Raw genomic sequence first — 26,562 nt, 5'->3', positions numbered from 1 at the left:
ATACTGAAGTGTGTGTGTGTGTGTGTGTGTGTGTGTGTGTGTGTGTGTGTGTGTGTGTGTGTGTGTGTGTGTGTGTGTGTGTGTGTGTGTGTGTGTGTGTGTGTGTGTGTGTGTGTGTGTGTGTGTGTGTGTGTGTGTGTGTGTGTGTGTGTGTGTGTGTGTGTGTTTATTAATCATAACTAGTAATGATACTGAACAATACACACTGAATCTGCGGCACTGCTCCAGGTGAACCCCAATGACACAGCTGTATCTGTGCCATGACTCTGCCTAAAATGACATCATCAAGATGGGACAAAGAGGAACACCCTCTTCTCCATCAGTATAAGGGCCTCTGCATTCAAAAGAGCAAAGCAAAATAGAAACAGAATTTATTTGCATTTCTTAAAAGTCTTTCTATTCTTATGTCTTTCAGAAGCACATGAAAACACAAAACAGAGCAGGAAATATATTATTGAATCCAATCATTTTTGTCAATTATTCAAACCATTCTGTGTAACTGGAAAGTTTTTCTGTAAAACAACCACTGATTACATGCAAACTGAGGTTGACAGTTGAAATATGAAGTCTATAAATAGGCTAGATTATATGGGTGAATCCCACCTAAAGCCAACATGTCCTGGTCATATTTCACTTCTAAAATGAAAAGGAAAAAGAGAATCCATTATATATATATGTGAAATATTTTGCATAAAGATTTTTTATTTTTTTTTTACATTTTGACATTATTTTCATGATTATTTAGCACAGCACATTACATCATCATCACAACCACATAGAACAAGTAACAAATAGGCTACTATGGTGTATAGGCTATATATTACAATGTAAATAATAATTTTCCCAACATTGCATGAATAAGAATTATGGGGGATTATTTTTTTTGTGAAAATAATGTCACAAGTCAAAAATCTTCCTGAAATAGTTTTGCTTTTTCGTTCTGCAAAATATAACTTCTCAAATGTCTGTTGGGCATGTTATGAGTTCTGTGAGATACAAACATAAACCAATACAAAAATGTAAGCTGAGAATGGGAACTCATAAATGCAACAATCTCTATTGTTTATTAAAAATGTATATTAATGAAATCATTAGGTTATGTAATTGAGACGCTTTAGCGACAGACTCACTGATTTCTGTTATGACTTGTTTTAAATGATTCAGTTTCCAATAATTTCATTGGTAGGCTATGCAATTTCATTATATTTTGCAGAACGAAAAAGCAAAACTATTTCAGGAAGATTTTTATATGCAATCATTGGATTTTTATATCCGTTTTGTATATCCAATATTATCAACTGTAACATAAAATTACATTTAAAAAAAATAAAGTTGTCAGCTACACCTTTTATTAAAAAAAAGTACAGCAATCGTTCAAGAGTAGGCTACACTTTTATTGATATTGATGCCCAATTCACATGTCAACAAGTTCATCCAAAGTTAATCCTTTAATTATGTAAGGCTTTTCAAGGTTCCAATTGGTCTCGCGCTGTTTTATGATTTGCTGCATGACATCAGCTGGATGAGAGGAGAGGCAGCGGCGGTTCCTCATCATATGACACAGAGTCTGAGGATATAAAAGCCTGGGCCACTCCTTCTGCGCCCGCTGCACGGCTCCAGATAGAAGCTCACTTCAGGTTGCCGACCGGACAGACAGAGAGTGAGTGAGTGAGTGAGTGAGTGAGTGAGTGTGTGAGTGTCTGACAGAATGGCGACGTTAGTTGAACCTGTAGATACTCAAGCACCCTTCGGAGGTGTCAGTAGCACCAAGAGCACGGCATCGCCCACGGCCTCGACACATCACTTCGACGAGGGCAAATATTACCTGCTGGTGGTCACTGGGGAGCTGGTCACTGACGAGCATCTGAAGTGTGCCATTGCGGACATTGAGAAAGGTAGCTCAGCTGACAAGAATAATGAACGAATAATGTGCAGTGCCTCTGGTATTTATGCCATGAATATATTTAGATGATGTTTGGACCCGTGTATCTTATGCAGTTGCCTTTTCAAGTGCTGTTGACTAACCTTGAACTCACTTTGGGGTTGAATGGGTGAATCTAGACACACATTTTTGCTGACTGGAAGAAACTTTCCATGCATTGTTTTTGGATCTCTTTGTTGTGTGACTATGTAGATGGAAACTGTCTCGCAGCCCCTCCCTGTTACTAACTGGCGAGTGCACTGCATGTCTTATCAAAGCGATCGCATCGCGCCACCCAGTTTCCCAAAGACATCATCATCATCAGCACCATGACTGTTTTCGCAGGGTGTGCGGCTCTATCCGATGATCCAAATGTGTTGTTTTTGGCCATTCGATGAACTTCAGTGTCTGACTTTTGTTGTGGGCTAGGATGAGTTAGCATGCATATTTATAGCGTGTCGATCAATAAGACTTGTCGTTTGTTTCGCCGGGGTGGAGGGTCTGCAGTCAGGAGGATACGCACCATCACCGTCCATCTGCGTGGATGTGATCTGTGGCGCGCGCCAGTTCTTTGTTTTCTAATATCCGGTTTTTATTACTATATCCTTGCCCTGTTTGCGACTCATTTGAGAATCACGCTAAATAACCATGCACGAGAGAGATTTCAGTAAATGATTTATTCAGTTTGACACTAAATTAAATGCATTAGAAAGACAAATCATATTAAATTGCTAGGTGTAGGCCCTGCTTCATACCAAGTGTGGCAAAAGCATAACTTCTGCCCACTTGACCAGACCTAGAGACATTGTTGCTGCGCATCCTGATTTATTTACATCCTCTTCCATTCCACTCGCTCCTTTCTAATCACCGGCTTGTAGGCGTGGCGCGGTCCGCACTGCAGTCCCTACGGAAAGTCAGAAGGGCCCCATGTTCATGCCAAAGGGGCGTTTCAGTTAGTGATGGGACAACCATGGGGACAACGCGTACCGTTCTTTTCATCTGTTCATCCAAAATAACAGATTCGGCTATTATTTGCGTCAAGACGTAACTACGTCGTCACGTGGTCCAGCATCCAAATGTTCCAATAAAGCAATATGTAGACACATAGGCTTGTTTGTTTTTGAATTATATTTTATTGATAGGTGTGTTTATTGTAATTTTATGTGTCCCTGTCCCAGCCATCAACTCATAGGCTACATAAATCATTAAGAATCTAAATTTAATTTTCATTATTAATTATTGATTAATTAATTATTTCCAAAATAGAGTTCTCGTTTCTGTGAGTGGGCTAATGTTGTTGACTTTAGAACCCCTTTCTGGCCGATTCAGTCCTGTTAAATTTATCATTCAGACCGAACATTTTTTTATTTCTTTTGTCAAATCAACTTATATAATTCACGTGGTTTAGATAACATAATATTTTGAGATTCTGTTGATTAAACCAATCTCCATTGTATTAACTCAAATGTTTTGATTTTGATGAACTCATAATTTAATGTCAATCAGGTTACTTACTTTTTTAAGTTAAAGCAACACATTTTTTCAGTATAGTTTTAGTTGTGATAGTTAGGTCTTTATATCCCTGTGAGTGACGGTGTGGAAGAAAAAAAGAAGAACAGATAATTATCACTCTTTTCTTCTGCTCTATCAGGAGGCATTAGCATCACTTTGATGAGGCCTCTGCTTTAAAGCTGAAAAATGTATGATTTCTCAGGTTTAGTTGTTAGATTCCCTTTACTGGAAGATTCACTGCTATTTTTGTATTGTGATAAACAAAACACATTACTTTTGTATTGAATGAATCACTAAAAATTGCAAATTGCAAAATTGGCTCTTGTTTTGTGGAACTTGTGAGTAAATGAGGTTTGGCATCATGCTAAATTCTAACCATTCTTCTAACCATAAATTCTCCAGTATGTTAGGCTATACATTCCTTGAAGGCAAATGAGTTGCAGTTGTGCACGTGCGGTAGCAGAAATATACGGGTAATATTCTTCTGTGATTCCATGAGGGGAACAAGTATGCCATCATAAAAACAAAACATGTTTGTCATAAACAGTGTGAACAGCCTTCTTAACCTTTTACCATTTAGAGGCAGATCATTTTGAAGTATATCTGATCTAGAGATGTTCTCTTCAAAGCATAATCTCTGTCCTGGCTAACCATTGACCATGAAGGTTCATAGATATTTCCATACATTGATTGGCTTTTGCATGTATACCAACAGATCCAGGCATTTAGTATTTTTTTCCCATCTGAGTTTCAGATCTCTCCCTGGCATACTGCTACATACTTCATACTCATAAACAAACATTTTAAATGAGGTAGTTTTTGTTGCAAGAAGTAGCCTGTATTGTCAATGCATAAAGAACTGTTCTCTTCATGATTGATTAAAAGTACAACACATTTCATATTTTCACCCTTTTTCCTCTGACTTGCAGGAATTCGTTCATGGGACACAAATCTGATTGATTGTAACTTGGACCAGGAGCTGAAGCTTTTTGTTTCTCGACACTCTGCCAGGTTTTCAGCCGATGTGAGAGGTAGGCTGAACATGATCTGCTCACTTCATATCCTGTAGCCAGCTCAAAACTCTTATGAAGCAATTTATGATAACTTAATATTAAATATTTAAAACGCTAGTGACCCCAAAAGGTCAATAGTGCTAAAGATGAAGTATTGTATAGAGAAGAATCTTTGTATTATAACTATCATCATAATGTCATTATTAATATTAACTACTTATTTTTCCCTTTTCACAATAAAGACCCATAAAAACATTAGCATTACCATGACTTGGCAAAATCTCCCATGTCACAAGGTCATTAAAACAGCTTCACACCGAGCTAAATTTGTCATAGAGAATCTGCCTCAAAAAATCTGTCTATAAATATAGATAGGTAGTGTTCCAGTGACATAATTTCACTGCCAGTTAAATCAGTTGTATCAATGAGATCAATGAATGATGCAACAGTCATACAAGTGGTTCAGTCCCTGTGTTACATTTCTTCCATCGTGCTTTGCTCTGTGTCTCTTCTGAACTTTCCCATGACATCATAAATGTTACATAACCTCATGTAAAATTGATTCTTATCAGTTTATCTTTATATTAGCGCTTAGCAAACGTTGTAGATGACCACAATGTTCAGAACTTTATTTGCTTCCCTGTTTCTTTTTGCTATATCTATAATGCTCTTCTATATTTAGAGTCATATTTTTTTACACTGTGAATTTTTTGTGCGAGTTCTTGATGGATTCTTTTGATGGAGATAAAAGAGGTGGGTTTAGACGGTGTGCCTGGAGCTCTGTCTGGATCAAACCCTGTCCCTGGTGTCCCCTTGTCTGTCCTCCCTGATTGTCTGCCTCTGTATCTTTTGTTTTCTCTACTTTTTTTCCTCTCATGCTGAATTGCTGCAAGGGATGAAAGCTAAATGTGAGATAATTAGCTGAAAAATTAATGACAATGGTTTTGTCTGCTTTTGAACTAAAGCATGCACACATAGTCGTACATAGGGGCTTCAAATGCAGTCAGACCCCAACAGTAATATGGATTTTTTTTTTCACAAAACAGCAGGAAATTATAGGAGCTTAACCATAATGGAAATATCTCTTCCAGAGAGACAGTGAGACTGCTAATGTAAGCAAATGATGAGCCAACACTGACCTTGAATGATTGAAATGTAATCTGTGTTAGCTTGAAAACACACACACACACACACACACACACACACACACACACACACACACACACACACACACACACACACACACACACACACACACACACACACACACACACACACACACACAAGCTTAATAGCAAAGCACATTACTTTGTTGAGATCATCAGAATTCTTATTTACTCATCTGAGTGACTGTCGGAAGAGGACAAAACAGGGGTCTCAAACTCAAATTAACTGGGGGCCGCTAGAGGTAGAGTCTGGGTCAGGCTGGGCCGCATCAAGTATTCCACAAAAAAATAGTATTCAAGTATTCCAAAAAAGGAGCACAACTGATCCAATCTTCTCAATATTTATTAACGTTTCTTCTGAACAGTTCCTCTGAATTTGAACATTCCTTTCTGTACATGATTGGTTCTTCATGAGCTGTCCTTCTGACAGTTGAAGTTCATTTTACAAACTTTCTTTGTCTATAACACATATTTGTGATATTTATATTTGCTTATGTCCTTTTTATTTTCTTTATACAACACATTAATGATATTGAATGTTTTTTTTGGAAGGCACATTTCCTTTTATTATACTTAGAAAAACAATTATTGCTTTTGAAATACAAATATTTGCAGTCATGTCTGCCCGTCTTATTGAATTCTTTGTATAGTGTCTCAAATTACTGACTGCACAAATCAAAGCAAACCTTCTTATGAACCTGTTGGACACATATTACAAGCTCAAAATGATTATTCTCACATTGTTTTAGAGCAGGGTCTCTCTCCAACACGTCGCTCGCGAGCTACCAGTAGCTCGTGGCCTGATTGGTGGTAGTTCGCCAAGGGGCCGTTCACATATCGCGCTCACATATTTTGCGCGCTCAAGTTCGTAATTTCAAATGTAGGCGCGCGGCAAGCGCGCTCATAATTGAAGCGACGCGCTCATTTTTTCCAGGCGCAGTATGTTTGTACTTCGCGGTTGTCTATGACAACTATTGACAACAAACCCTCCGTAAGCTGTCACGAGACTATCTATGGTAGCTCATAAGGGATACTTTTTTTTTTTTTTTTTTTTTTCGCGGCACACGCAACGACGGGCCGCACTAACATTAAACTTTAATGTCAAGTAGGGGGCCACAAAATATCACCCCGCGGGCCGCAAATGGCCCGCGGGCCGCGAGTTTGAGACCCCTGGGACAAAACAAGAATAAATCATTGGCTACAAATCCCCCCCTTAAGGATAAACATGAAATGTAGGTGTTGGTTCATTTCCATAATCAGATTTATTGCTCAATGGGTGACTTTATATGAAGCTTAATAGAAAATTAACAGAGGAATTTGCATTATGCCGCTTTTGGCCATTTAGCCTTTTAAATGCAATGCCATTAGCTGTCCACCACAGACAAATAGGCCTACATAGTGGATAATTGCTTTATCCCAGCACCCCCTTTCAGAGCAATTCCAATTTTATAACACTTCTTGTTACTTTGAAAGCATTTTAAATTAATTTAGTCTTTAATACTTTTCAGCAGTAAAAGAGAGTTGTAGGATAATTAGGGTAAGACAGATAAATGGGGGCAGGGGAGATGGTGGGTTATTACTATTCAGCATGGAGGAGGGTGAAATATAAATCATTGAATGTCTGAGACCTGTGGAGAGTACAGGGAGATTTGAGACTCAAATACACACATACATACATTTATTTAGCAGATGCTTTAATCTTAAGCAATGCATAAATGAGAAACATAATAAAAAACACATGGTGGTTCACATTTATTCACATAAAAAAAATAGAAAATGTAGGCTATCTATATTAGATTAACTCCTTTGTACAAAATACCAACCAAATGACTTTGAAATACGTGGAACCCCTGCCAGAATCACTAAGAGGAGATGAATCACAGTGTGAAACTCGGAAAAGAGATTATAGTACTTGAAAGAATGCTTGAGAAAGAATTATGAGACCGGCAATATTGTGTCTGTGAGGCTCAGACGATAAAATGAGTGTGGAGGATCCCTTTGCTTCTGAGATACTTCAGGACCTTGCCTTTGACTTTTTCACTGCTTTGAGTCGAGACGGAAGCATAAAAATGTTCCTGGAAGTTTAATATTAGATCAGTTATCATAGTCCAGCAGATTCACTCAGCATCAGCCAGTGCAGTAATCAATAGTAATGAATCAGCTTCTGTAATGAAATCAATAAGCACTTAACAAATGATTGCACTTTCTACCGTGCATTTACATGCTAGCATGCTTGATCATCTAGGATTGTGATATTATTAATATTAAAAGTATGAGATGAACTGACAATATATGTATTATAATGCCATGTTAAAATATGATTCATTAAAATTGTTTTCCTTCAACAACTTGACAATTTAAAGGACTAGTCCATTCAATAATTACATGTCATGATTTACTCATCCTCATGTTGTTCCAGACCTGTACAGCTTTCTTTTTTTTTTGTGGAAAACAAATGTAAAAATAAAATATATTAAATATCCAATTTCAATACAGATTTACAGACATGGTGGGTGATAATTGCTGTCCTGGGCGTGTTCACAAATTATAGATTTTTATACAATTAAATATTTAACTCTTTGTTTGATTAATAATTTGATAGTTTGATTTGATAATTTTGCTTTTCTATAGTTTGCTTCTATTTTACATATGAGGCGTTTGGCAAATGCTTTTATCCAGATTGATTGACAAAAGAATTTCTGTTTTTGCATATGAGCCTGCCATTGTTAACAGACAGCAAGCATGTAATTCTAAATGTGCTGTGAGTATAAGAACACTAGCTCTAATACAAGTAGAGTACAAATAAAGGCACAGCATGTTTATGTCATGAATACTCTTGTAATACATGAGTCTTTAAACTGAGCCTGAAATTATGTCTAATATGCTTTGCTTTGATGTAGGGGCTAGAAGGTGATTAATATGCATCTCATGAAGCTTTTTGGGCAACGTTTTTGTTCAGACTTTGGGACTGAATGTTATAAGAAGAACTGGAATAAATGTTATTGATATTTCTAAGTATTTGTATGTGTGTTTGAATGAGCTCCTCTGCCTTTTTTCAAACTCCCATTTTGGCATTGAAAGGACAGGACAGAGTTGGAGAGAGACAAAGTGAAGGAGAAAGTCAGGTTCATGTTCATGTTCATGGCATTCCATTTGTATGGATACTTTCTTTGTTTGTGCGTTGTTGTGGGTGTCATTAGATGAGGCTGCCTGCCCAAAGGGTGTTCAGTCTGTATTAGTATCAGAGACAGTGTGAGGTGAGATCAGAACAAGAGGGGTGAGGATGGGGTTGGGTGAGTGTGGCAACGCAAAGCAAGTATAAGTCAAACAATACTGCAGCTGACACATCTGCACCCAGAATCAAACTGGAATGGAAATAGCCCAGCTTCTAGGTGACAATCAGATATGCCTGCTTTAGCTTACTAAGAGATGCAAGTTTGTAGTTATGATATCTACAACTTTATATGATTATTTAAAGGTGCTGTTTACAAGCAATTTCAGACATTTTGCTGACTTCTGCCATTTTTCTAATTTTAACCTCACTCTCTCTCTCTCAAAAAACAAACAAAAAAACATTTTTTTTCTCCTGTGGTAAAAAGGGATGTCACAATCAGTTTCAGACATTTTGCTGGCTTCTGCCATTTTTCTAATTTCAACCTCACTCACTCTCTCTCTCTCTCAAAAAAAAAAACTACGGTGTCACAGAGACATATTCGATTCTTCATGTCACTTTTCAGTGATATCTGTAAGGTGGCAACATTTTATACGTGATATTTCCCCAAAAATCGCTTACAACACCTTCACCATCTATTTGACACTGAATGATATTTGACCCAAAAATCAAAATTCATTCATTTACGCACCCTTGTGGTTCTGAACCTGCTTATACTGTATGGATAGAACAAAAGAATAAGATATTTTGAAGAATGTTTCAACTGTATTAGCCCACTGTGCAAACAGAGGAAAACATTTTAATGTAACATTTGGAAAATTAAGCTATGGCGAAGATGTTTGTTGGTTAACACCATGCTAGCTTCTGTGGCTATTTTCATAGTGAGAAAAACTAATCTAATCTAATCTAAATCACAATCTAATAAAACATTATTTAATGATAAAGAGTTTTGACAGAAAGAACATGTTGGTGGATCTTCTCCTAGTATTAAAAACTTTTGTGTCAGGTATGGTGTTCATTATAAAAGCCCCATTATACTCACCCATGTGGATAATAGTCTATGGCAGCGGTTTCATTTTCCAAGGGCAAAGGAAAACTCTGCTATCGACCGTAATATAATTTGTCCGAACTTTAGTTTGCACCACTGATTCTAAACACATTTTTTTCTCTTCATCTCTTTGAAGTTCCCGACAGCATCTATTTTTGTCACATAAATGGTCTTCCCCCTGGTGTGAGGTTGGCCCTGTAATGATGCCGCTTTTCTGCTTGCGTGAGTCTGGGTGTGTGCTGAGCAGCAGGAACAGCATTCATGTCAGGTTACTGTCACATCAACTGTGTTAGCGGACCTGCCCAGATTTAGAGGAACAAGGAGAAAAGAAATGGTTAGAAGAGAATCATTCATTACCAAAACTCAGATGTCTATGCTCTGAAGAATATCTTCAGCTAAACTAGAGCAGAGAGTACTGCAGTGAGATGACTCGACTGCAACACCTCAGAACACACATATAGAGAAGAAATGAAGTACATCAAGTACGCTCAATTTCAGCTAAATCAGATGCATTCCATTAAATTCATTCTTCCATCCCTTAGCTCCTCCCTCTCATCCTCCAACTGATCTTGATAAAGCATTTTCTCGCAAAGGAACTCCCACTCCCATTCCTAATGATCAAAGAGAGAGTGGCCCATTTTGGTATCTGGAGTCTCAGACATGCTGTATACCTTCTTAAAAAATTGTGTTTTCTAGGGGGCAGATGCACTTATATTTAATAAGAAACACATTTAACACTAATTAATCACTACCCTTAGGTTGGTCTACTTTATTTCTCTGAAATAGTATTAAACATATTGTCTATTGAGAGTTGAAGTCAGTCTATGTAATGCTAGTTATTTCTTAAATAGGTTACAGAAATGTTTTGTGGAGAGCAGTAGAAAAAGCAAAAAATACAGGGGAAATAATAGAAGAAGAAATGGATGGGGTACACAGTGAATATGTTTAGATGAGGGGATATGGAACAAATTCAGAGTGTTAATAATAACTCAGCAGGTGGGAAACACACTGTAATTAGCTACACTGCATGAGAGAGTCACCTGGATTTATGCACACACACATACAGACACACATACTACATACTGTATGAAACTGGATTATTCTAAAAATGAAGGGAGCATGTGTTAGGGAGCAATTAGTATAATACAAGTCCAAATCCAGGACAGTGATTTTTGCATACGTGTGTTTTTTTTTTTTTAAGTTTAGGGCAAACTTATTTATGAATTATGATTTCTGTGTGAGAATGTTTGCACACAGGTTGTATATGTGTATTGTGTATATGCACAAATATGTGTGTATGCGCTTTAGTAAATGAGACCCAATATCTGCAATGTAAAATCACTGCTGCACCAAAAGCATGTAATTTATCCACAGCATCCAGTTTTGGAGACTTTTTTTACAACTATTCTTGGCTGTGGTATGACCATGCTTGCAAGAGGTTGTGCACTGTTAAGTGCAAATGGGAAAATTGTGTGTGCCCTCTTGTGTTTTAGATTTAGACCTTGAAATTTTTGGTAGCTAAGGCCTTATTCTTCAAGCAATTTTCAGCACTTATGGAGCGCATAGTCACTGACCCTATACAAACAACTTCAGAGGTGGGATTATGAGACTATGAACAACAATTGCTGCATGAGTGAATGTTACAAAAGCGGCTCATAGACCTCTGCAGTAATAGCAAACACTCTACTGACAGGGACAGAGTTGACCGTTTCCTGCAATCTTACAGCTTCACTGCTTCTGGACAGCTTGATGGATTTATAAAATGATTGATTCACCCAGACAGAGACTGAGAAATTCTCACCTGAATTTATAATGAGCCTTTTGGACAGGGGATGGGCAAAAATAAGATATTAAACAATCAGCGGCATGTTATATTATCAGTGTAGTCACACTGTCAGAGGACATGTATGGACAGAAAGTACAGAGAAAATGGCCAGTTAGCCCAAAAAATAGGAACACACTTACCACAGTGGAATACTAGAAGTTTTTTTTCGTGTTCCACCTATGTGGTGATTGAAAGAGAAAGGATGACAAGTTGCTGGAGGAGGGGCAGAGGTTAATTAGATATCTGTCAATAGAGCATATATAGAGAGAAACGAGTAAGAGAAGAGGGGAGTATTTGCATGAGTATACACAAGGCAATTAACAATCAACATAACCATTTTGACTACAAATTAAACTTAAAACTCAATAAGGCATATATAGATAACAAAAGGGGCTGAAGGAATGGTAGTGAAAATGTAAATGTAAAGTGCTTTGAGTACCCAGAAAAGCGCTATATAAATGTAACGAATTATTATTATTATTATTATTATTATTATAAAAGAAAAGGAAATGATCTTCAATAAAATTACAGACCAAATAAACTCACCAAAGCTAGGTTTTGGCTTGTCTTTGAGGTTCCTTAAGCAGCAGCAGCATTTGTGTTGTTCTGGAGTCCTGGTCTGGCTATTTTCGGCGAAGACAATCCTTAAAATATATATGTATAATTTAATTCAGTTAATAACACAAACCAAAACATTTTCAAGATCCTCATGTGCATTGTGTACATCACAGTAATCATTAATAACATGTCATTTTATTTTCAGGACAAAAGATTCTGCACCACAAAAGTAATGTGTTGGAGACAGTAGTGCTCATCAACCCTTCAGATGAAGCTGTTAGCACTGAGGTAAACCCACTCTCTCTGTCTCTCTATATTTCTATAAATATATCTATGTCTGCCACTAAAACATATTTTAAAACTGTTTTAGGTGTCTGGATCACATAGAAACAAATACCTTATTGGGGATAAGAATAAACACAGAGCTAGTATCCTATAGGACAAGAACATCATGGTTCCGTATGTAATGGGTGTGTCGCAGTTGCAGGCAAAGTCATAAATGCACAACAAGCTCATACACACAAAGGCTTGCTTGCACACTGTGACTGCAGTTTGACTCTGCATTAATAATATGGTAAAGCACTGCAAGTCTGACCCTGGCAGAGCGCCCAGAACAGTTAATGGCAGCAAACTGGAAAATGCTGGCCTGGACAGAGAACAAGAAAGAGAGAGGAAAAAACACAAAAAGCCAAAAGCCAAAGTAATACAATTTGTATTTGTTGAAATGAATGACATTTTTTAGTCAAGTCACAAAAAAAAAAAAAAATTTTTTTTAGATGAGCTTATAGCAACAAGTTTACTTCTATTAGGTGGGTTTTTTACAGCATGATATGACATTTTACAGTGCAAACTCTCAGTTGATTAAGGTTTTTGGCAGATAAGGCATTTAAATAATTAAGGATAACCTTCACATGTTGTTTTTGTTGCATCAAATGCAAGCCATGATTAATCCAAACCAAGTCAATGTTAAATTAATATTATAATATTTATATATATAATATAATATATATAACTTTGTTTATACCTAGGTACGTCTTATGGTCTCAGACTCAGCCCACCATAAGCTGCTTGTCCTAGCAGGACAGTGTTTTGAAAATACAGGCGAGCTGATTCTCCAATCAGGCTCCTTTTCTCTCTCCAATTTCATTGATATTTTTACAGATCAAGAGGTGAGTGATTGTTAGCTTTTTGCTTTGGTTTGCTATATTTACCAGTTTAGTGAGTGCATTTGAGAAAAGATTCTCAAACAGTCAACAGATGCTAAAATCTAGCATGCATATTACAGTTTAACATTACATTCAAGGAAGCTGCTGTCTTATTTAGTGAAACATTTCAATTCACTTTACTCACAGATTGGAGAACTTCTTAGCACCATACATCCAGCCAACAAAGCCAGTTTAACCCTTTTCTGTCCTGAGCATGGTGACTGGAAAAATTCAAACCTGGACAAACACAACTTGCAGGACTTCATCCATATGAAGTTAAACTCCCCAACCATCCTTCCAGAAATGGAAGGTCTTTCCGAATTCACAGAGTACCTGTCAGAATCTGTAGAAGTCCCATCTCCTTTTGACATGCTGGAACCCCCGACTTCAGGAGGGTTCCTAAAATTATCCAAACCATGCTGCTATATTTTCCCTGGTGGACGAGGTGATTCAGCACTGTTTGCAGTTAACGGCTTTAACATGCTGATTAATGGTGGATCTGATAGAAAGTCATGTTTTTGGAAGCTGGTACGCCATCTGGACAGAGTAGATTCTGTTCTCCTCACACACATTGGAGATGACAACCTCCCTGGTATTAATAGCATGCTGCAGCGAAAAATAGCTGAACTCGAGGAGGAACAGTCACAGGGATCCACAGCTAACAGTGACTGGACAAAGAATATGATCTCACCTGATATTGGTGTTATGTTTGTCAACATGCCCCAGAACCTGGAAAACCTTGAGCCTAACTACAGGATTAGAAGAAATGCTGGGGAGGCATCTCTCACAATGCAGTACTTAAACAAGCTGTCTTTAAAACCAGAATCTCTGCATAGGAATATTGGGAACACAGTAGAACCAATTATACTTTTCCAGAAAATGGGGGTTGGAAAGCTTGAAATGTATGTTCTTAACCCTGCTAAGAACAGCAAGGAGTTGCAATGCTTCCTGAAAGAATGGACTGGTAGTGATAAAGACAAAGCCCCTGTCTTGTTGCCAAATGGAAAAGAATCAGAGCTCCCAATCTCATATTTGTCTTCCATCTCATCACTGATTGTGTGGCATCCTGCAAACCCATCAGAAAAAATCATCCGTGTTCTGTTTCCAGGCAATTCCACTCAGAATAATATTCTCGAAGGCCTAGAGAAACTTAAACACTTAGATTTCCTCAAACATCCTGTGATCACACAAAAAGAGCTTAATTCAAACTTAGCCCCTACACTGAAACAAGCAAAGATGAAACATAAGACAGACAGTAAAGAGAGCCTAAAGTCCACATCAAAACCATCCCCAAGCAAAAATGTCCACAAAGAGTCCAAAGAAGAAGCCCCTGAAAAACTAAAAATTCTTAGTAAAACTGACTCTGTGGAAACTCAGGAGCCAACACAAAAGACAGAGAAGAAAGAAAAAGCACTTGTGAAAAAAGTGAAAGCAGGAGACAAGGACATTAAAGGCAAGATTGAGCAAACACCCAAAATTGACACTCCAGAGAAAAAGAAAGCTGACATTAAACCAAAAATAATAAAGAAAGAAACAAAGAAATCAGTGGAAAAGAGTGAGGCTGATAAAAAGGCTGAAAAACCCACACCCAAGAAAGAAGAAAAGACTAAAAAAGAAGAGAAAGTAAAGAAAGAAGAAGTGAAGAAGGAAAATAAGAGACGGGACATTAGGAAAGATTCCCTATTAAAGGAAAGCAGAAAGGATGAAAAGAAAGAAATGCAGAAAGATGAAAAAGAACCAAAGAAAGATTTGAGGAAAGCTGGTAGCTTGAAAAAGAATGCCCCTAGCATACCTGAGGTGAAAAAACCTGCACCTAAACCAAAGGTTGCAGCACGAGGAAAGGCTCCTGGTAGTCCTGCAAAATCCAAAGAGAAGGCTAAGGCTAAGCCCACAAAAAAAGATGCAGGAGAATTAGTGGCTGCAACTTCTGTTTCAGGTGCTACTGCTGATGAACCTGCCATTGAAGCCAGTGTAACAGGTGTTCTTGAGGCAGAGAGATCATTGATGTCTTCTCCAGAGGACCTCACTAAAGACTTTGAGGCTCTGAAAGCAGAGGAGATTGTTGAAGATGACGAAATCCTATCTCAGACCAAAATAGATGATTCTGATCAAGGAGAGATGATCAAGCATGAAGAAATAACTCCTTGCAAAGAGTCTCCAGAAGCAGCAGAGTCACTGGATGAAGGAATAGCAACCACAGAAGCTGAGGAGGAATGTGGTGGTACTCCAGGGGAGCCAGAACCCAATCAAAAAAGCAATGGCACCAGTGATAAATTCGAAGATGAGGGAACAGGGTTGGAAGAGTCATCTGAGATAGGGGACTATGAAGAAAAGGGAGATACAGAGGAAGTGGATGAGCAGGACAGAGCAATATCTACATTAAAAGATGATGGAGAGCAAGGAGAGCAGGAAACAAAGGAAGGATCCGATTATGGTGCAGAAGAACCACAGTGTTTTGATGTAACCACACCTCCAAGGCTCTCTGCACCTGTATCTCCTGCTGTTTCTATTCATGATAAAACTCTACCAGCAGGTTCAGAAAGTGAGGTCGCCTCTGATGATGAAAATCGAGATGAGCCACCAGAAGAATACACAACATCTGGACACACTCAGTCTACAATTGAGATCTCAAGTGTTCCAACACCTATGGATGAAATGTCAACTCCAAGAGATGTATTGAGTGATGAGACAACTAATGATGAAAGTGATTCTCCCTCCCAAGATTTTGTCAGGTACAGTATGGCTACAGATTATGAACGAAAGAAACTCTCACCTCTCAAAGATCTTCCTGAATTAGATCACTCCAAGAGCGATGCCACTGAAGGGCATGACTATCATGCATCAGCTTCCACCATTTCACCTCCATCTTCACTGGAGGAAGACAAATCTGCCAAGGAGTTTTTAACCAAAACCACATTCTCTTTTGATTCAAACAGGCTCACTGGTACCACTACAACTTTGCCTTTTGTCCGGTCACCTTCTGGTGACCAAAACATGAACATTGACCATATTCATACAGGTGCATCTTCACCGATTGAACTGGGAACCACACTAGCAGGGATGTCAAAAGGAATGGAATCATACAATCCAGATGAGAAAACCTTAGAGGGCCCTTTATCTCCTCAGTCTTCAGGTCACACACCTTACTACCAATCCCCAGTGGAGGAGAAAGATGGCACTCTACCGTCTGAGAAAACATCTGAGCCCCAGGGTCCTATTATTGTTGACATCACAAGTGACAAGGAATACTCTCCCAGAGAGGCTAGTCCTATTGATGAAGCGGTGCCTGTGTCACAAATGGAAAAGAAGCAATCATCAAGTTATGAAGCACATTTATCAACCAATTTTGAGCTTGACCACAAGACCCAAAGCCAGACTGACAATAATGATAAAAAGTTAGCAACTGATGACAGTTCTTCAATTATATCTGCTGCATCATTGCTGCCGGCTAAAGTAGAGAGCCTGTCTGATACAAATCCTTTCACAACATTTAAAGAGGACAGCAAAATGTCCATATCTGAGGGGACCACATCGGATAAGTCTGGCACACCGGTTGATGAGGTTGTTGCAGAGGACACATTTTCTCACATTGCCTCTGCCTCAACAGCATCACTCGCAACAAGTTCTTTACCAGAACCTACAACAGATGAGGTCTCCCCATCACTTCATGCTGAAGTGGGCTCCCCTCATTCCACAGAAGTGGATGACTCTCTCCCTGTCTCTGTTGTTCAGACTCCAACCACAATGCAAGAAGCAGAAGTCTCCCCATCTAAGAGCAGTCCCTGGCCTATGTCAATCTCCCCTGATGTTTCTCCAAAAACAGCCAAATTGAGAATGCCACAAAAGGAAACAAAATCCTCTGAGCAGTCTTTGTCAGCTGAGTGTGGACAAGAATCCCCAGAACACTCATTTACATTGGATTTTAGCAAGCAGTCACCAGATCATCCATCTGTTGGAGGAATGCAGCATACGGCCACTGAAAATGGTCCGACAGAAGTTGATTACAGCCCCTCGGATGGAGCTGGTCTCACAAAAGAACAGCACAGACCTGGGGAAGCTGGGGAGAAGGCAATGCTTTTCAAAGAGTCTGATAGTTCCCAGGTTGCTTCTGCTTCCCCATCAGATGCCTCTCAGTCCACCCCATCAGTTACAACACCCTGCCAAATTGGGGAGCCAAGAGAAGTTTCCCCAAATGCGGGTCGTTTCTCAGCGTCTGTTACTCCAAAACAGTCACCCTTCAATCAGTCCCCTTTATCTCCTGACTCTTCTCTTGTTCTAGGGAGACCAAGTACTTCACATGAAGGTACAGATAAAGATAAACCTAGTCCCAGCTCATTTTACGAAGAGACTGGTATAGATAAAATAGAGGACACACAAAATGGACACACGAAGGCCCAATCTCCTACAGTGTCATCTTGTTTTTCTCAGAAGACAGAAGAGCTTAAACTTGGCTTAGTGACGAATGCCTTCACAGACTTGAACCCCCCCCCAAGCCCCAAAATATCAACTCCAGCACAAATTTCTCCTTCTTTCAATCAGACAGACACTCAAGAGACGTTTTCCAGCAGCTCCACATCATATTCCTACAGCTGTCAATATGGAGAATCTACTAAAATCTGTGATGGTGGGTCCATAGGGCCAGATACATCAAAAACAATCCTTTCTCAGTCACGAGCAGATGTGGACTTGTGTTTGGTGACCTCCTGTGAATACAGACATCCAAAAACAGAGCTTTCTCCATCCTTTATAAACCCCAGTCCTCTTGAGTACTTCATGAATGAGGAACATCCTGTGGAGGAGGAAAAGCCACTTGCTAAGTCTGGAGGAGAACCACCACCACCTGAAGGGAAACAGCAGAACAAGCAGTGTGAAGAAACTCCACCAACCTCTGTAAGTGAATCAGCTCCCTCTCAAACGGACTCTGATGTTCCTCCTGGCACAGAGGAGTGCCCATCAATAACTGCAGATGCAAATATTGACTCTGAGGATGACTCAGAAACACTACCAACAGATAGGACTATCACTTATCGTCATGCAGACCCACCTCCAGTCACGCCCAGAGACCCTGCTCCTGCTCCTCCACATCCTGATGCCTGTATGGTAGATCCTGAGGTCCTTAAGGCTCAGGAGGCATCCCAAAAAGATGAAAGAGGGAAGCCAAAAAAGAACATCAGCAGCAAGACCAAGTCATCTGCAACAAAGAGCTTGTCAAAAACAAGTGCCATCAAAGAATTGAAAGTTTCTTCTCCAAAAAAGGCTACAGAAGATAAAGATGCCAAAAATGCTACTAATACCTCTGCATCAAGGGGAGTGAAAAGCAGCACTTCAGGTAACTAGTTTCATACTAGAATTTTCATACTTTCAACTTTATACTTTCAATTAAAAAATGACACCTTACATATCAAAATGTCTCCCCAATGTCCCCAATGTCTATAGTTTTTTTAAAGCCTTGTTTAACTTTGCTTTTAATATAATATATATATATATGATTTATATATTTTTATTGTTGTTAAGGAAGCACCAAGTACAGCAGTGGAACGTCAGTACCTAACTGTCCTCCAATGTATATGGACCTAGTTTACATACCAAATCACTGCAATGCCAAGAATGTGGATACTGAGTTCTTTAAACGGATCCGATCCTCCTACTTTGTAGTCAGTGGCAATGATCCAACAGCACAGGAGCCCAGTAAGGCAGTTCTGGATGCTCTGTTGGAAGGAAAGAGCCAATGGGGAAATAATATGCAGGTACTATTATTCTTCCAATTATGGATACTTTCCTTGAAATTAATGTTGCATATGATATTAGTATAGTCATTCTTACCCCTCTAGGTCACACTGATTCCAACCCATGATACAGAAGTTATGAGGGAGTGGTACCAGGAAACCCATGAGAAGCAGCAAGACTTAAACATCATGGTTCTGGCAAGCAGCAGCACTGTGGTCATGCAAGATGAGTCTTTCCCTGCATGTAAGATTGAGCTGTGATTGTCATGATCAAGATGTGGTAGAGGTTGGATGTTGGAGAGCAAACAATAGGAAAACTTACTACACACATTCACAAAAGCAAATGTTTAGGATCTCTTTCCATATACTCAATAGAGGAACCAGCAAAAAATGTTTCTCAGTAGAATTATCTAGTACTTTTTTAGATCTCAGGTTGTGAACATATTGGGTTAGACATTGTTGACCACACAAAGAGCAGTTTTTGCTGTGTATAAGACCTCCACAAACACCCAGCATAAGCGACTTAGAGCAAACTAAACAACTGACTAAATACATACAGTAGTCGGTGGATGAACACTGTATTGAGCATCTCCAAGAAAACTGACAACAAACTACAAATTTACTCATTTAAAAACAGGTTATAAACTGGTCAATGGATCGCTGAAAAAGAACTCCATAAATGATAATGTTTACACCAAAGGTCGAGGGATTGTTTAAATGCCTTAGAAAGTTAAACTGAATGTACAACAAACATGATGCACTTAATATGAGGACAATTAAATGGTATGTATAATCCACAATTACAAATATATCATTGGATGCAAAAGCTACATTTAGCATCATATTCCAGCCGCATTGAGTTGCATAAAATATGAATGTGAAGCTTGCTACCATTGTGATTAAATGCAAAATAGAATAAAGGTTTAACCAATTTAAAAGACTCCCTGAGAAAAAATGCCTGAGAAAACAGGAAATACCATAAGTCGTACGTAAAAACCGTAATGTTACAAATAATAAATCTTATACCTCTTCCTCCTGGAAATAATTCATTAATTATATTGTCACCATTGTAATAGATATGAATTTTTACAGGTAGAAAATATTTATTTAAAACTGCCCATCATTAGCTTGAAATCACATGAATTTCACACCACCCTTTTTTAATAGGGTAAAATATTAAATGTTTGAACTCCAAAAATTGTTACTCATCAATTTGTACTGCTTATTATTTGCACACTTTATTTATGTTAATGTTTTTATCCTATCAACTGAGTAATTGAGTTGCAATATTTATTTGCCTTATTTAATACTTAATTTATAATTGGAAATTTACTTTTTGTGGCATTCCTATGAAGTTAATCATAAAAGGAGATCTCTAACATGCGAAACTTGTCGTTTCAAAGTTGTGTCAAAGTTCAATTTTTTTTTTTTTTTTTTGATAACTATTGATTTCTTCTCTAACTCCAAATGAAGTTGATTATCCTTTTAACTGAACATTTCACTCAATATTGAGAGCTCTTCTGTATGCACTGTTCATCCAAATCTTATCCATCTAAAATTTTTATTTTCTTAGCTTGTCAATGTTTCCAAGAAGAGCCATCAAGATAGTGGTACATTGAAAGTTGAGAAACTGAAAACTTTCCTTTGCTTGGGAATCTTTTATAAAATTGCACTGTACTATAATTATAAATAGCTTAGTGACGGAGTGAGTGGTCGGATGATATGTGCATGTGCAATGTATTATCCTTGACATTTCTCTGTGCTTTCTTTCACTAAGAGGGGAAACTCACTCTTTACTGCCAACAAATCACTGCAAGGATATGACTGAAATAATTAATGATTGGAAAATCATGAACTTGGATCAGGTTTGGTGTATCTAAATGTCACTTTTAATCAATAACCATACAGTCATGGAAGTTTTACCATCTCAATTGAATTCCAATCATCAATTACTATGACGCTTCCACTGTATACGGATTTTACAGTTTCTACCAGTAAATTGCGTGATATCTACATGACAATACAGGATAATGCCACAGGTTGTTAAAATATTTCAAAGCCATAACTGCTTGAAACATTTTTTCACAATATTTAGAGCCAACAACACATCAACAAAAAATTACCAGGGAACACGGTGCCGTTGTGGCCCAACCCTTTTCAACAGCTCAAGAAGATAATAAACTTGATATGACGATGATCTCAAACCTCACGGTTCAGAACTGGATACTTCTTAATTCCATACTAACAGCAGCAACGGTTAACAGATTCTATTGCTTTAGCAAAATGCATTGTTGTTTATCCGCAAGACATCTACAAGAGTGACTACAACACACACGTCCAGTCTATCACTCCCCTCTTTCCTCTGACCCACAGTAACACTTCACTTCACTTTCTCTCAAAACTTCACAATCCCTCTGGTTTTCCTCGCTGACCTTCGGGTGCTAGTAAGAATATGTCTGCAGTTGTGTATGAACTATATATATTTATCTTGTGAACTTGCATCTTTCCCTTTTTTCATTCCTAATCCCATATCTAGAGGATAGTCTCTTGTGAAAGTATTACCTTGTGCTTTTTCCTGATGTTTGTGTGCGATATATCTTCTCAACTATGGGGTGTTTGATGTAAAGGGAACTACAATTAAAAAGAAGGTAAATCAATCCACAATAAATCATTTTGTGGAAAATATTTTGTGTTTTTATTTGTAGAGTATGGTATTCCACAAAATGTGGTTATGTTGTTGGTAAGGGGAATTTTGTGATCTTGTGCTTGCTCAAATGCATTTCTGAGAGTTGAATTGGCTACAAAAGAGGCCTAAGCCCCTGGGATCATGTGTCTGATTCTGGTTAGACATCTGGCTCCGACCAAATTTACCCAAATTGAACAGGATTTAGGCAAGTAATTTGTGCATTCTACGTTTTGGCCTCAAAAAGACAACACTGAGCATAACTTTAAATTAACTTTTCTTTTAAATAAAAGGAGAGCAATTTCCTACATGCTTTTATAAAACATTAGAATACATAGTAAAAATGTACTCTTGAAAATAAGCTGTTATGGTGAATCAAGACTGGTTTGCATTAACATCTATTTGATTGAGGGAAGACAGACTGGTCACTACCCTGGCAGTCAACCATGCCATCACTGCCCTTATGCCACAGAGGACATTAACTAATGATGACTTGGGCACTGCAGGCATTTTTCAAACCCAGACAGAACCGTAGCGTTAAATCAAAATGGAAATGTCTAGCGGCAAAAGTACCATAGAAATAACATTGGCTGAAGTTCAATGTGAGAAGTCTGGGTCACAGCATTACTTTTATGTATTGAGCATGATGTCAGCAGATCAATGCAGGTCAGAGGAGTCATGCAACCTAAAGTGACTTTAGATTAACTCTGTTTGCTTTTATGTGAAAGGAGTAAAGGAAGTAGAATTATTTTCAATATTTCTTTTGTTTTAAAATTTGATTATGTGCATTGCGTTCTCAAAACTGATGCACCTTTTCAAGTTATTATTTCTACCAAAGTGCACTAACCACAAAAACACTTCATCTCTTTTGCATCATCATAATAATAATAATACGTTTATTTTATATAGTGCCTTAAAAAGTTGCATTTTCAAAGCGCTTTACAGGCAAACATGACAACAGAGAAAACTACACACTTTAAATACAAAAATAAACAAATAAAATTAATAATCAAGTAAAAGCAATCCTAAAATAAAATCTTTTAAGAAAAGATTTAAAAGTCACTAATGTATTTGCTTCCCTGATGTCGGCCGGGAGAGAATTACAAAGCTTAGTAGCATAGGAAGAAAATGTTCTATCACCCCTAGAACGAAGCCGTGTCTTGGGAACAACCAAGAGACCACTCTGAGAGGAACGCAGATTACGATCATGTAGCAAACATCCTTACCAATAAAAACGGTCACTTAATAACAAAATTACTTTAACGCACTGAATACTAATATAACTGGATAATTTCGTTATCTTAGATTTTTCAAGCACTGTAGTATGCCAGCGTAAATCACAAATTATCCATTTTAATATCTTTGAATAAAAAAAACTGATAGAAGATTGAAGGAAGCAGAAAAATGGTGATGTTGAACATATTTTGTTTTGACATGTAACATGTAAAAGTGAGCAAAAATGGTTTTTATTAAAGTTCTGATTGACTGTGAGTGAGAAACGATATCATGAATTAAAATATATGGTCACTGAATGAACTTTGTAACGAGGCAAATAATAAATTATTCACCATTTAATTAATTAAAGGGTTCTCAAAATGTGAAGTAGGTATTGAGAAATTAACACAACCAATTTGTGTAAGAAACGGTAATATTAGCAGTTTACAACAACTTATGTATTTTTGCTAAACAACAAATTAGATACACAGGGAACCTATAAACCTGCAATTTGACTATGCACACACTGTGGTCTTGTTCAAAACAAAACATACAGAGTGACAAGAAGGAACAAGAAATACACTGGTAAAGCTGCAAAGCTCTTTGTTTCGAATGTATTGTAATTTCTCAGATATAAGTGAACACAAGTTCACAATCTATGGCAGGAAAAAACACTGAATTTCCTTTATTAGCCTTGTAATGCTGCTCACAGCATTGTGAATACCTCCATCTTGGATCTCATCAATAATCCAGCACACTTGAGAGTCAGCCTCCAATTGGGCAAATGAGAGTCTCTCAGCTGAATGGGGTGAGGTGCTGTTGCTAAGGAAACGAACAGCAGAGTCCCGCCAGGACCACAGAAGGAGTCTAAGTATAAACAATTGCTTGTTCTGTTACTGTCTATCTTTAACATGTAACATTTACCACACACACATTTCAAATATAAATGAGCACATAGTATAGGTTTCAATAATTTTATAAAGCTAAAAATACTACAAAATACTGACCCTGAATAAAATTTCCTCAAAGGCAGATTTAGCTCTCTTTTGGGGACAAAACTGTCCCTAAAGTATAGCTACACACTAACATGTGTACTTGCCGATCTTCCCCTTCATCTTGAAAGTCTTTTGAAACATCACCCAATAAAAGAATTATCTCCACCTACTCTGCATTTATGGTCATGTCATCCTGTCAGCTTTATACACACACCAAGGATTCTGTGGATACTCGAAAGATATTCTTTATTCTACGTTGCTTTGTTGCATGTTATATTTAAGCCAAGCTAATAATTGTGTATTTCATCTCTCAACATGACATGCTATGTCACTCTCAAATAACTAGACATGCAAAAAATTATATCAAACCTGCCTTGACAAAATTTCCCAATCAAACATTTTGTCACAAATGTACTATTGTGACATATGCATCTCTCTCTCTCTCTAATAATGACCTTTCAATGCAGAGAAAAGAAGCTGGGAAATGATCCAGCTGTTAATTGATTATCTACTGCTGGTGTGGTTAGAACAGATGAGCAAGGGAAGCAAAGTAACACGTTTAGCTTTTTTTTCTCCACTAATAGCTCCTCTTTTTTTTAATAATACAAAACAGCATCACTACAGACAGAAAGACTCAGTCTGTATAAGTGCATCTAGAATCTATATGTCTCTGTGTCTCAAACCAATGGCTTATCACAACCTCCAACTAGCAGTGCTCATATAAAGCAACAATTGAAACATATTTTCGAATTGAAACGCTTTTCAAAACAGCCCCACTCCAATAAACCTTTGACCCAGGAAGAAGATGGCAAGGAAATTGCATTTTTTCAAAGTGGTGTTTTTTTCAATAAATTTTAACACCAGTGACATGAAATTGAGGGACAGCTGTTCCCTGTAAATTATTTATAATATTTAGTTGATATTTTAGTTTAAGTAGTACACTAAACAACTATACTACTTTCATTTGTATTATGACATTTAAAAGGGGAGAAAAATATATTTTTAACCCAAAATATGTCACTAAACAACGACTCCTGACCCGATGGACAAGCCAATTTCATACTGACCGTAGGCCTATTCTACAATATATATATAAAAAATGGTTTTCAATATAACTGTCTTACATATGTTTTAAGAACAGTAAAACACTTCAGTTAAAACAAAAAAAACAGATATTTTGTGTCATTATCTGACACTTTTAAGTATTTTTTCTGGTGGTTAAGGCACAGGAAAGCCACCATTTTCGTAGAATGACCCTTCTGTATTCCTCCATTTAATTAAAATCGAATAATTGTCCCAAAGAGTGTTTAGTCAGTGATCAACAGCGCCATCTGCTGATTCAAACTTTTCAATATAAGGGGTAAAATATGGCTTGCAGGTCTAGCTGTAATGTAGGCTAGCGTGTTGTTTACCAGCAAAGATAATCCAAAGCGTTTAAACCACTGTTAAAATAAGTGCTTTCACAGTCACAATCTCAACATTTTCTGAATTAATATTTGAATGAATATTTGATGAGAAACACATTGTAAACATACCACACTGTCTATGAAACACACCCATACCGGGTAAACTGGAGAACGCCACATTGGAATGTTCCATTTCGGCCTACAACGGGGGTGTTGTCAGGTTTAGTAAATGTTTATTATTATTATTATTATTATTTATATTGCAAATGATAGATAATGTTCTAGATGCACTTTAAATATTTTATTCTAATATGTGTTGTTCAACTAATAAATCTAAATAATTTTACCTGCTGAAATAATTATTCGCATAGAAATTGCACAATGTGACTGACTGCGCAATGCGCATGAGTTCAGGCAGACATGGCGTTGCGAGGACTGAACGCCTGTGCTCGTATTATACTGACCGATGCGAGCAGAGCAGCAGCAGGAGCACTACAGTCAGACTGTTTAAAATGTCGACATGGAGGTAATGTGCGTATAACGCTGTATTTATTAAATCTTTAGACAATGAGAACATACCATAGAAAGTGGCTCTAAAAGTCAAGGCCAATGTCATTGAGGAGTAAGTTAATAACGTTAGAGCTTATACAAACACAAACATACCGCAGAGTAGAGAATATTGACGTGATTGGTAATACAACACTGTTGTCTCCGCATTGAAGAATGTGTCACCGTTTCCCCCCCTTTTTGTTTACCTGGACTGTTGTTTTTTATTTACATTTTTCTGTCCGTGTTGTATGTTGGAAACACATCCAAGATGGGTTGTTTCCCAGTCAGACTAGGTGAAAAGTGCCCGAAACAGTCTAAAAACGAAACTATCTGGTTTAAATTTTTGATCAGGGTTTAAATGTGACGAAGGTGGTAAAAAAAGAGAAGGGTTTTCAGACAGTAGGTGAGAAACTGACTTGTTTACAAACACTCATTTCAGCCAAACGTCATCTCTTGTCTGAAGATGTGGTGAAGCTGCAGGATTTTCAGCAGACGAAACTTGCTGTTGCCCACCGAGTCACAGGATCAAAAGGCATGCATCATTTGGCTTGATTTATTTGGTACCACT

General features: G+C 37.8%; 1 protein-coding gene across 1 annotated transcript; it reads left to right on the top strand.

Annotated features, from left to right (window-relative positions):
• The first annotated feature begins 1,506 nt into the window (after positions 1-1,506).
• Positions 1,507-20,458, top strand: map1b (microtubule-associated protein 1B). The gene is made up of 8 exons (XM_056241377.1): positions 1,507-1,667; positions 1,700-1,895; positions 4,363-4,464; positions 12,421-12,503; positions 13,244-13,384; positions 13,568-18,749; positions 18,935-19,167; positions 19,252-20,458. Exons 2-8 carry the CDS (start codon positions 1,709-1,711, stop codon positions 19,405-19,407), a joined length of 6,084 nt encoding a protein of 2,027 aa, XP_056097352.1. The 5' UTR covers positions 1,507-1,667; positions 1,700-1,708; the 3' UTR covers positions 19,408-20,458.
• Positions 20,459-26,562: the final 6,104 nt, after the last annotated feature.

The sequence above is a fragment of the Rhinichthys klamathensis genome, unplaced genomic scaffold (genome assembly GCF_029890125.1).
Source record: "Rhinichthys klamathensis goyatoka isolate OS25496 unplaced genomic scaffold, OSU_Roscu_1.1 h1tg000639l_1, whole genome shotgun sequence".
Lineage (NCBI taxonomy): Eukaryota > Metazoa > Chordata > Actinopteri > Cypriniformes > Leuciscidae > Rhinichthys > Rhinichthys klamathensis.
Note: the sequence above shows the minus strand (reverse complement) of the source record. Positions and strands in the feature narration are given on the sequence as shown.

Excerpts from the sequence above, each read along its gene's own strand:
- map1b (XM_056241377.1), top strand. The coding sequence starts at position 1,709 with ATGGCGACGTTAGTTGAACCTGTAGATACTCAAGCACCCTTCGGAGGT. Across the intron at positions 1,896-4,362 it reads CATTGCGGACATTGAGAAAG|GAATTCGTTCATGGGACACA; the intron begins GTAGCTCAGCTG and ends TCTGACTTGCAG. Across the intron at positions 18,750-18,934 it reads AGTGAAAAGCAGCACTTCAG|GAAGCACCAAGTACAGCAGT; the intron begins GTAACTAGTTTC and ends ATTGTTGTTAAG.